Below are 12,412 nucleotides of genomic sequence, written 5' to 3' on the forward strand. Positions count from 1 at the left end.
GGGTAGAATTTCAGGGTCATATGGTAAATTTAAGGCTTCCCAGGTGGTGCTATTGGTAAAGAACCCACCTGCCAATGCAGGAGATGCAAGAGATGAAAGGTTCAGTCCCCTGGTCGGGAAGATCCTCTGAAGAAGGAAATGGCAACACACTCCAGTATTCTTGCCAGGAGAATCCCATGGGTGGAGGAACCTGGAGGGCTACAGTCCATGGTGTCACAAAGAGTCAGACACGACTGAAGCAACTTAGCACACACACACACTCATGGTAAATTAATGTTTTATGTTTCAAGAGACTGCTACACTGTTTTGCCAAGTAGTACCCCTGTCTTGACCCGAATGGTGGTTACAAGTCTCACTTTTTCAGTCGTGTCCAACTCTTTGCGACCTGGTGGACTGTAGCCCACCAGGCTCCTCATTCCATGGGATTTCCCAGGCAAGAATACTGGAGTGGGTTGCCATTTTCTTCTCCAGGGGATCTTCCCGACCCAGGGATCAAACCTGGGTCTCCCCCATTTCAGGCAGACGCTTTACCCTCTGAGCCACCAGGGAAGTCCAGTAATTATGAGTTATATTACATATTTAAGCGCTTTTTAGATTTTGTTATTTTTTAAGATTTTTTTTAATGTGGACCATTTTTAAAGTCTTTATTGAATTTGTTACAGTATTGTTTCTTTTTTTTTGTTTGTTTGTTTTTTGGCTGGGAGGCATTCGGGATCTTAGCTCCCCAACCAGGGACTCCCCAACCCACACCCCTTGCGTTGGAAGCATGGAGTCTTAATGACTGGACTGTCAGGGAAGTCCCTGGATTTTGTTATATTTTTAACTTTAAAAGAGTGAAAAATTTTCTATGAGGTGGTGAATGAAGTCAACTCTAGGAAATTTTTCTCTAAGGGGTGGGACTTGGAGATGCTGGTCTAGGGGCTGCATGGAACACTACGCTCGAGGAGGAGCAGCTAGGGAGCCAAATCCCACAGGAATCTCACAGCAGGGGTCCCAAGATGGCCCATTAGGCTCAGCAAGTGGACAGGTGTATGCAAAGCACATGCCAAGATGTGCAAATAAGTTAGCGTCTCCACAGGGTTCCCTCATGGGGGTGGAAGGGTTTCCCACTTCCAGTGATTCTTTTTTTTTTTTTTTTTTTCGGTGCACTATGTAATCTGCAAAAATCTTAATCCCCCGACCAGAGACTGAACCCAGGGCCACAGCAGTGAAAGCGCTGAGTCATAACCACTAGACTGCCAGGGATCTCCCTCAGTGGTTCTGACCACCTCAGGGTGCTTGGCTTAGGCTCTCATGACCTCGCTTTGGGAAGGTGGGAGGGAAGCTGCAGGCCTACAGGGGGCTGGCCATGGAGTATCATCTGATAATCCCTGTCGTGCTGAGGTCACCAATCTCACTGATCCCCTTATGCTGACCCTGAATCCTGGCAGCCACTAATCTCCACCTTTGGAGCCTCAAGGACTGGCAGGCAGGGCAGTGCCCTCTTCCCTGAGGTTTGCAAGGAGAGAAACACCCTGCCAGTTCAGATACCCCTCCTGACAGGGCCCAGGATCCTTGCCTAACACAGATGGGAACTTTGAGGCCCAGAGAGAGACAGTGACCAGTCTAAGGTCATACAGCCTGCCCTGGCCAGCCCTACCATGGTTACCGCCAGGAAGCCCCAGTTCCTTGTCTGATTTTCTCAACATGCCCATCCTGTGTGAGCCCCAGAGACAAGCAACCTTCAGGCAGGCTGAACAAGGGGGCCAGTGTAAGGACTCAAGGGGGCAGCAGGCTCTTCTCCTCAGAGCCTGTGGTTGCCAGGGTTGCCAAGGAGCCAGTGCCCTCACAATGAGTCTGCAATGGGCATTGTCTCTGCAGAATGTCCCTTTATTCTCCTGTCTCATAAGGCACTGGGGCCTGGCCCATCTCTCTACCTCTCTTCCCCACTGAGCAGGCAAAGGAGGAGAAAATCTCTATAAGCCTGTGCACCTGGGGCTGGTGGCCTGCAGGTGAGGTACTACATAGGTGGATGGGGGGCAAGGGGTCCACCCTCCCCCTCCTCTCACTGCTCCCATTCCTTGCCCCTCCCTTCGAAGGCCCAGCCCCTGGGGCAGCTTTCCCATCCAGTCGTCATGCCCTCTCCCCTCTAAAGGTCCTCTCTCCTCTTATCCACCTCCCTGTTGCCCTCCTCCATCTCTCAGCTCCCACTAGGGTCAGAAAGGAAGCAACCAGACTCAACAAATTCTCATTGAAGTTTAAATGACTCAAAGGCTCTGGGAATATCTGCTTTTTAAAAGGGAGTGCTGGAGAACCAGCCATATTTTTTCCTAGTTCATATCCATTACGTTTCTCCCCTTATGTAAAACTTCCCCATGTCTCCCTGTAGAATGTTGAGCAAATGCCAGGTACCTGAGCTAATGCCAGAAATCCATAATTAATTACCCAGAGGCAGGCTGAGCTCACTTCTGAACCCACTTGCTGCTGTTGCTCCCTACTCATTATTGCAGAATAGACACAAATGGCATCTCTTTTAGACAATTCCCTGAAAGCCCCAGCCCCAGCCTCCCCACATACACCCCCTCCTGTACGGACCTCTGCCAGAGCCCTTAGCACATGCTCTGTGAGTGTGTGTGTATGTGTGTGTGTCTGTGTGTTTCTGAGTGTCCCTGACCCCGCCACAGCTCCTGGCTCACAGTAGGTGCTCAATACCTGTTGGATGGCAAGTCAGCACTGGCCAAGGCTGTGTTCCCACACAGAAGGGTGTCTGCTGCAGGTGTCTCCGCCACCCAGCCATGGCCCGCATCATCGACCTGGTGCCCTGGGAGGATGGCTCCACCCACGTGTACGCATCCCCAGCCATCCTCCTGCCCATGCCCCGGCGGCGCAACCAGCTGGCCGGCGTGAAGCAGCAGCTCTACCACCCAGCCCTGCCCAGCCTGCGCCGCATGGACATGGACTCTGTCAAGGCCTGCCTTTCCGACGAGCACTGCCAGTCCACCACCTACTGCCGCAAAGGTCGGGCCACCTGGCCACTGCTGGTGGCCCTCGGGGCCTTAGGGGAAGGCGTGGGTGGTTTGGAGGAGAGAGATCTCAGAGGGAGAAGCCAGGAGTGGCAGATGAAAGGGTTAGAGGGACTAGTCCCAGCTCTGCTCCTCCTTGCCTGAAAATCCTCCAGGTCTGAGCCTCTGTTTCCCTATCAGGAAAATTAGAATGCTAACAGGGTGGCCTCTCAGGGCTATTGGGAGATTGTTGTTGTTCAGCCAATAAGTCAGAAATGACTCTTGACGACCCCATGGGAGTCCTCCACTACCTCCTGGAGTTTGTTCAAATTCTTGTTCATTGAGTCGGTGATGCTATCTAACCATCTCATCATCGATTGCCCCCTTCTCCTATGCCTTCAGTCTTTCCCAGCATCAGGATCTTTTCCAGTGAGTGATGTCTTCATATCAGGTGGCCAAAGTATTGGAGCTTTAACTTCAGCATCAGTCCTTCCAATGAATATTCACGACTGATTTCCTTTAGGATCAACTGGTTTGAGATTAACTTTGTGAGATTAAAGTGAGATGAGGCATGAGAACTGCTTAGAGTAGTGCCTAGCACATACTATGTGCTCAACAATAATGTTGTTGTTATTTATGGAGAGAGAACTGCAGAGGTCAGCAGTGCAGAAAGAGGAAGAATAATAACAGCAGTAATAATTTCTGCCCAGTCATCTCTCCCTTTGAAAAAGGAAGATAAAGATACCTGTCATGAAAGAGAGGGGAACATGGAAGCCTCTGGGGTTAAGGACTACACGGGGCTAAGGAAGAACTCTTCACTGGCGGAGAAGCTTAGGCACTGAGGTAGGGGTGCCACGCAGATGCCCACATGCATGCATTTCAGCACATTTATTCATTGCCCGCTTTGTACTTGAGTCTGTACTTGAGTTTGTACTTTGTACAAAGGCCTTCTAGCTAGAGGGCGCAGCACATACAGAGGCCTGGAGGGAAGAAGCTGCTCGAGGTGTTGGTGAACTTGAGGGATTTGGTTGGGCCCAAGGACAAAGTACGTGGGGGCAGCAGGAGCTGTGGCTGCTGGTGGGGATGCAGCTCAGGGAGGGCCCTGTTGTTGAGCTCAGCAATCTGGACTTTCTTGGGAGGTAGATAAGAACCCCTGAAGACTTTAAGCAGGAAAGAGGTCTGAGCATTGGGGTGTTGGGGAGGGGGTGACCGAGAGGGACTAGAAGTGGATAATGGGGGAGGGGTTAGTGGTTAGGACACTGGGAAGGACCACAGCCTTCAGGAGGTAGTGACAGTGTCTTGGCTATAGGGGAGGGACTCAGAAGGTATTTAGGAGATAAAGGAATAGGACTTGGTACCAGTGTGAGTAGAGGGGCAAGAGTGGGGAGTCCAGGGTGACACCCAGGTTCAGGCTCAGGTGACAGATGCAAAGAGCCTGTCAGAGATGATAGGGGATCTCCAGAGGTCCCACAGAGACTCCTGCAGGGCCAAGAGGGAAAACACAAATAGGGGAAGTGGGTAGGGAAGCAGTGGGGGGTGGGGTGAAAGCGAGGTGGAGCCCCCTCACCTACCCCTCTATAAAGGGGAGCAGCTATAGGGTCCCCTTGACTGCTGTGTGGGAAGGGTCAGCACAGTTCTACCAATTTCCTAACTCCCAGGAGAAGCCAGGAATCTAGATTTATAGGGAGAGCTCTTGATTTAGATATGCATTTTATTGCAAGTAAGTTTTAATCAAATCAATGGAGCCACAGGTTTAAAATGTTGTAACAATGTACTTTTAAAAAAATTCTTGCTCTTCCTCATTCTCTTCATTCTCACTTACAGGCAACCACTCTGAGTTCCTGATGTATCCTTTCATTCTTTACTACTGCAAATACAAATCTGTTCTTTCCCTCTACAGCTTTTTTTTTAAATTACGAACATATTCAAACATAGAGGAAAGTTGAAAGACTAATATTTGAACATTTATTACCTTCTATCTGCTTCAATTAATGTTTTCCATGTTTATTTTCACTCTTTCTCTCTCTATCTCTCTCTCACACACACATACACACACTCAAACACACTTTAGCAATCAGTTTCCAGTGATAAAAACAACTTCCTACATGACTCCCTACTATTATCACATTTAGGAAAGTTAAAGATAATTCCCTAACATCCAATATTCAGTCCATATTAAAATGTCCCCAATTATCCCCAAAGATGTCTTTCACAACTGTTAAAAAATTTTTGGAACCAGGATTTGATCTCGGATTGTGCCTTGTAGTTGGTTGTCATGTCTCTTGGGCCTTAGTCTAAAACCAATCTATCCACTTTCCATTTTTCCCTCATAATACCAACTTTTTAAGAAATCCAAAACAGTTGTGTTGTTGACAAGTCTTACATCGTGAATTTGAGTAGTTCTTTCCTTATGGTGTTGCTTACCTTGATAGTCTAGTTTCTGTAAACCAGGAATTAGGTGTAGAGGCTCCACTGTAAAAGCTTTCACAAGTTTTGAATGCCGCATTTGCCATGATGGCTCGGCAGGGGGCACCTAACATCAAACAGACTGTTAGTGGTGCTGCTTGATGACGTGGTTAGGTTGCAATAAAATGCATATTCTTGTTTGCCTCCAATCGTCTCAATTTTAGTCTTTAAAGACAAAGGTAGCACATGGCATATACTCTTCTGTACCTTGGAAGTTCTTGAATCAAGAACTTTATTTTTAATCAAGGCATAGTGAGGATGCATCATGGTTTATTTAGCCACTCCTTTAATGACAGACACTTGGGTTTTTTCCAGTCATTTTCTATTATAATACAAACAACGCTGAAATGAGTAAACTTTATACCCACATCATTTCCCAGTTGTGCAAAATATAAAATAGGATAAACTCCCAGAAGTAGGAGTATAGGGTCAAAAGATACATGTATTTATAGCTCTGATAGATAATGCCAATTTCTTTCCATGGGCTCAAATTAATTTATTATCCCCCCTGGCAATGCATGGCAATGACCCTGTTTCTGGTAACTGCACTAACTCCTCTCCCTTTCTCTCTCTCCTTCAGATGACTTTGATAATGCCTACTTCACACTTCTCGGTGTCCCCAACAAACCCCTGCAGTGCTTGGTGAGCGTCCTTTGTCCCTGGTTTGCCCTGGAGAGAGGACCCGAAGGTCCTTTGTGCACCCAGCACCAAGCACCCCCGGTCCCAATCTCCATTCCGCTCACTTCCTCAGCTACCTCTCTGGGACCCTACCCTGCCCTTCCCATCTCTTTCAGGGGCTTCGGGAGCCCCCTGGGTCAGATGGTTCGAGTGCGCCCAGCTCCCTGACTTCCTTCCTCCTGGCAGGACATCACGGAGACCGGCCAGAGGCTCCGAAACAGGTACCACGAGGGAAAGCTGGCTCCCATCGCACCGGGCATCAATAGGGTCGACTGGCCCTGCTTCACGCGCGCCATCGAGGACTGGTCCCGATTCGTGTCCTCCGCGGGAGAGTTCAAGCTGCCCTGCGCGAGCAAGAAGGGTCAGTCTAACCGCGCGGACGATGCCCTAGGGCGGGAGAGACAGCTGAGCCGCTGGGTCCATAGAGCTGGGACCCCGAGCGCTGACCAAAGACGAGCAGGGGGCTTCCGGGGCGGAACCTGACAAGACAGGGGAAGAGCGGCAGCCGCGGCACTCGGAGGGTGGGGCCCGCGGGCCGGCCGAGGGGCACAGAGGCGGGGCTTATATTGGGGAGGGGGCGGTGCCAGGTCCGAACAGCGGGAGCCAGTGGGGCGGAGGTGGAGGGCAGGCGGAACGAAGTCCGGAGGTCGGACTGGTTCCACGAGCAGGCGTGAGGCGTGGCTTGGCCTAGGGGCGGGGAGCAGGTAAGAGCCGGGGTGCGGGCTTGCTCAGGGCGGGTGTGGGGCCGGAGACCAGCGGTCTTTTCGCAGTCGAGAGCTTCAGCGGCTATGCGGTGCGGTACTTGAAGCCGGAGGTGACCCAGAGCTGGCGGGTAGGAAGGGCTGCTCGCCGACCGGTCCCTGGGGACGCCGGGGTGGAAGAGGAGCTGCTAACACGGGGGTCGGGGAGGGGGAGAAGAGACCCGGACTAGGGTCTCCGAGAGCCCAGAAGGCCAAGATCTCCGGCAGTCAGCAATGTGTGGGGCGTCGGCGAGGGGCGAGGTCCGTGTCCCCCCTCCTCAGTAGACACCCCCCATCCCTCTGGCCCGCCCCAGTTCTGTCTTAACCAGAATCCCAGTCTGGACCGCTATGGACAGAAGCCCCTGCCTTTCGACTCCCTGTAAGTGACCCCACACAGACCCCGGGGGACCCCATACCTGGGAAGGAGGCTGGGGTCTTGGCAGCTTTCACCAGCACATACCAAGTGGCCCTTTAAAATGTGAGACCTCCAAAGCATCGATTGGCTCCAAAACACCAAAAGAAAATTGCAATTTCAAAATGAGTAAATGTTTAATTCCTACCAAACGGAGCATCCTGCCATCCAGTCCCAGCAACTCCACCCTTCAGAGTGGAGGCGTTTGGGTGGGGCGCAGGTGCGGTGTAATCCTGGTGGGATGGCACCTCCCGGAGTGGCGGTTCCCAGAGAGGGTCACTCTTCTCCGCCTCGGCCTTACCCTCCTCTATTTCAGGAATGCTTTCCGACGTTTCGGCTCCAACTACAGGTAAGGCCCCAACTGCAGGAGGCGGGGAATGACTCCGCCCCGCTCCCGCCCCATCTGGCCACGTCTCCGGTGGGACCGTGCTTGGCGGCCTCGGTGCTCAGGCGATGCTCAGATCCCTCTCCACTCGCAGAGCCTCATGAGGGAGGTGCCAGGGTATTGGTACCCTCCTGGGTGATGTCAGGAGGATTCGAAGGGCTTCCCCCTGGAGAGATCCTCTCCAGGCAAAAGTGCAGCCTATTGGGAGGTGGAGGGAGCAGTTATTGTTCAGCCCCTCAGTCGTGTCCGAGTCTTTGCGACGACCCCATAGACTGCAGCACGCCAGGTTTCCCTGTCCTTCACCGTCTCCCGGAGTTGGCTCAAACTCATGTCCACTCGATTTGGCCCAGTCAGGACAAAAGACAAAGATGGGGAGTAGCGGGGTGGGGGTTTACCTGGGCAAAGAGCAGGGACAGAAAGAGTAAAGAGATGTATAAGAAATATAATGGAAAGAGCCAAGAATTTGCCTTCCAGAAGGCAGGTAAGGTGGTAAGGACTGGGACTAGTGTTCCCAACAGGAGAATACAAGATACTCAAGCACCTTCATAACTTGGCTGTCTCCCACCTCTCCAGTCCCATTCCCTACACTTCAGTGGTACCAGACTCCTGGGGGCAACCCAAACCACCCACACAACTGAGCACTCCACATCTTTGCTTGTGCTGTTTCAGCTCCTCAATGATCCTTCCATCTCTACCCGGAAAACTCCTCCTTACTCTTTAAAGCCCGACCCCGATGTCCCATCCTTCTTGAAGTCTTCTCTGACCTTCTGCCCCTCCCCTCCACCTCAAACCACCCCCTCCAGAGGGTCACCTCATGTGCATCCCTCTCTATTTTGGAGCACACAGACTATTGCATTATAATTCCATATTGATGAAAGTCTGTCTTCTCTCACCTGCTCTTGCACATAGAAGGGAATGCTATCTCTTTTTATACTAGTATATAATGCCTTCCAGAGTAGGTTCACTAAATGATTGAAAAATGAGGCAGACTCACAGGAGATAAGAATGAGGCAAATTGGAAACGGGGCTTGAAAATCAAAGGGACCAGCCAAAAATATATGAAAGGAAATAGGGAGCCAATGAAGGCTCTTGAGCCGTAAGAGACAGGATGGAAGCTGTGTTTTCAGAGCCTTAAAGGCAGGTAGGTGGGTTTTGTGAGGAATACCTAGAGAAGGACAACCTGATTTTTTCCCCAGGACACCCTGGAGGCCCCCACCCTCACCCCTGTTTCTTTCCACAGTCGTGTCAACTATCTGACCCCCTGGCATTAATCTGTGAAAAGGAGGCTGACACCCAGGCTGCCTAATTGTGCCACTCACGTTCCCCAGCAGGACAAGGGTATATGGTGGCCATAACCCATTTCCCTAAGTAGAAATAAACCTTACACTCCACAGGGAGGCACCTGACCCGTGTGTGTGTGTGTATGTGTGTGTGTGTGTTGCAAAGGCTGGGGGAGGATCAGGACCTCAGGATGATGATATTTTACCCTAACCTGCCTCCTGCCCTCTCCTGGAGGACTGATGGAGTCTAGGAAAGATGTACCTGGTGACCCCAGGCAGAGAGTCAGGGTCTAAGCCCCAAGCCCCAGCTGGGGATGAGGTGCAAACTCAGGCCGGGAATTAGGTTCTCTCTGTGCCCCTGTCCACTGCTTATAGGCCTGCAGGCAAGCCCCTTCCACCTCAGACTCTGAACTTGAGTCAAAAAAGAGAAAAGAGAGGGCACAAAAGGGATTTAAGACCCCTCTCTCAGATGCCCCTGCCATACCAATATATGCTGGGGGGCTTCCCTGGGCCTGGGTCCCCTTGGAGAAACGGAGTCAGGCCCTGGAGGTTTGGCCCAGGGCCTCGATTCATGGTGAAGCAACACAGTGTAGAAGTAAGGTGAGGTGCCTGAGGCCACTCAGAGAAGGTTCCCTCTGCCCAGAGCATTGCCACTGAATATACTGCAGAAACAAAAAGTTATCTGCTCTGTCCACAAAGCTTCAGGACTAGTTCTGATTGCCTACCAACCTACACAAAGGAGGTCTGATGCCCTGCAGACAGCCAGGGGTGTTCCTGGGCCAAGTCCAGAATAACCCTGCTCAAAGGGGTAAAGAATGTCTCGGTATGGCTGGGGTTAGAGCAGCCAGCCTCAGCACTTAGCTCCAGGATCTTCCAAACACCATCCCACCTGTGGCCAGTCTACAAGGACAGGCCCAAATCAGGGTCAGTAGCCACCAAGCTCACAAAGTATTTGAGCAGGACTTCTGACACTATGATCTGGGACTTCAGGGATCCACGAACCTTCCAAAATCATGTGCAAAGCCGTTGGTCCACTCACATGTGCATTTTCCATGGAAAATCTCCTTGTTTTCACTTGATTCTCAGGAGAGTCAGTGCCCACAAAGGTTAGGAAACCCTGACTTACATCCTCCTCATCACCTGCAGGTTGAAAAGTCCCACGAGATGGAGAGAGGCCACTGAGCCTGAACCATTGCCTCTATGCCCTTAAGTCCCCTCAGTCCCAGGGGGCTCTTTGCTCCTCATAGAGAGATTAGTTTAGAAATCCTCCCTGTGGCCATTGCCTTGGGGACAGCCCAGCTTCCATGGCCTCACCTCTAGGCCTTCCTGGCCTGACCCCAAGCCACAACCCAGGCCCTGGACCTCAATGCATTACCCCAGCCCAAAACCCATCACCAGTCTCCTTGCTGTTCCAAACACTCAGAGTCTTGCCTGCCTCCTAACCCTTGGTCAAAGCCTTCCTTCCACGTGAAATGCTTTTGCCATCTCTTCCTACCCAAATCTCATCCTTTCTTCCAGGCAGGCTTCTCCCCAGTCTTCCCTTCTCCCCAGTTCTTCCCCAAGATTATGAGGACAGGAATCATAGCCTCTGGCCCACAGTAGGCTCTTGGGCAATACTGTATTTGCTGGCCGCCTCTCATCTGTCCAGTAGGATCTGGGACTCAGGAAGGGGGCCTGGGGCCTCCCAGAACCAACACAAGACCTGGATGAAATGAAACAACTCCTACAAAGTAATAGTTGTGTTTATTACCGAGTAACACACAAGACACATACTCTCACCCTGAGCCTGGCAATGGGGAGGATCGGGGATGGAGGAAGGGTCCTGGCTGAGGGAGGGTGGTGGGAGGGTCGAGGAGGACTCTTGCAGGTAGTATTTTGTACTGTATTCCAGCAGCTTTGATATTTTTGACCCTATCTTTTGATATACATGAAAACCTCAAAACTCTCTCATCCCAATTCCTACCTTCATGCCCAGTTGCACCAGCTCGGGGTCTGGCAAACAGCAGGTGTTCAGTGATGCTTACAGATGAGCAAAGGCAGGAATGGGGATGGACATGAACACAGAGTGAAGAGGGAGATCCCAGAAGCCCTGACCCACCCCCACCCCTCCCCTCGACCTCCTTTTCAAGGCCCTGTGAGGAGGCCTGGGCATTCCTGCCAGAATCTTTGTAGATCTATGAAAATCAATAGCAGCCAAGGCTTTTCCTAGAGGCATGACCTTCAAGGAACAAAGAAAGCACCGGCTTGAGGATGGGATGTGGAGCTTATCACAGGCGAGCCTGGGCCAGGCGAGGAGGCCCGGGCAACTCTCCAAGGTTTGAGCAGTTTGTGGTCCTCTCTGGGGCCTGCTCTGGAGAAGGGATGAAGTTGGGGGCTGGGAAGTCAGGCGAAGGCTCTGTATGGAGCTGCCTCTGCACAGATGGGAAGATGCGGAACGGTGGCTCCAATCCCTCAAGGAGTTGAGAGCAGGCCAGAGGGCTGGCCACACCACGCCCCCCCACCCCCGCTGCTGGTTGAAGAGCTCTCCTGCTCCCCTGGCCAGCCCGGGTGCCAGCACCAGTCCCGGCCATTGTTCCCAGCTTCCTGGCCAGCAAAGAGTAGGTTGGAACCAGAGCCCCAAGCTCCAGTGGCTGGAGGTGGAGGCCTGTGAGGTTCAGAGCCTAGGACTGTCCTGCCCCACTGCTTATCCCCTGCCTGGCCCACCTGGCCCGCCCCCACAATTCCAGGCCTCTCTCATCATGAACTGTCTGACTCATCACGAAGACTCTGACTTCTCAAGGGTCAACACAAAGCAGATCCTCAGGTCTGCCCGGTATGAGGCTCCAACGAACTGGTAGGTAGGAAAGTGACAGTGGGTTTGGGGGGTGGTGGGGAAGGGTAAAGAGAACCCTGACACTCGGATGGGAGAGCGGGGCTTGCTCCCTTCTGCATCGGACCTCCCAGTCAGTCCTCTGCTTTCCTCAGTGACTGCTACATGTCCAACACTCCACATGGGTCATTTCATGGGACCCTCACCCTAAGCCCAGAAGAGAGTGTTACTGGCTCCATTTCACAGATAAAGAAAATAAGGCCCAGAAAGATTCACAAACCTCCCCAAAGCTTTGGTTCTTATGAGCGGCAGAGGCAGGACTCCAGCCAGGCTTAACTGTGGTGCTCTTAACCACGAGAGCACAGCAGGGCCACCACGGTTCATGGGCACAGACGCCACTCCTGGACAGCAGGGTCCTCTCCCACTGCTCCGCTGTGGGGCTGAGCACAGAGCCGGCCGCACAAAGTCAGCAAGATGGTGGGCTCCCTGGGAGAGTTGTCTGTGGTGATCCAGCCTGCCCTGGCAATGACTTTGAGGACCCAAGGGAATGTACACCCACCCAAGCCATGCAGGGGGAATTATTAACTCCAAAATGTGAAATTTATGTTAGTGTTTCTCTCTTTTTTTTTTTTTTTTTGGCTGAGCCTTGAAGCATGCAGGA

The 12,412-nt window shown here is 52.0% G+C and overlaps 1 protein-coding gene across 1 annotated transcript; it reads left to right on the plus strand.

Annotated features, from left to right (window-relative positions):
• Positions 1-1,841: 1,841 nt before the first annotated feature.
• SPMIP8 (sperm microtubule inner protein 8) lies at positions 1,842-9,068 on the plus strand. Its single transcript, XM_027977888.2, is given in 9 exon segments — positions 1,842-1,946; positions 1,948-1,980; positions 2,742-2,997; positions 6,028-6,089; positions 6,312-6,486; positions 6,896-6,957; positions 7,180-7,244; positions 7,594-7,626; positions 8,903-9,068. Coding segments are annotated over 9 exon segments (822 nt in total). The 3' UTR covers positions 8,934-9,068.
• The last annotated feature ends 3,344 nt before the right edge of the window (positions 9,069-12,412 follow it).

The sequence above is a fragment of the Ovis aries genome, chromosome 14 (assembly GCF_016772045.2).
Source record: "Ovis aries strain OAR_USU_Benz2616 breed Rambouillet chromosome 14, ARS-UI_Ramb_v3.0, whole genome shotgun sequence".
Classification (NCBI taxonomy): Eukaryota; Metazoa; Chordata; class Mammalia; order Artiodactyla; family Bovidae; genus Ovis; species Ovis aries.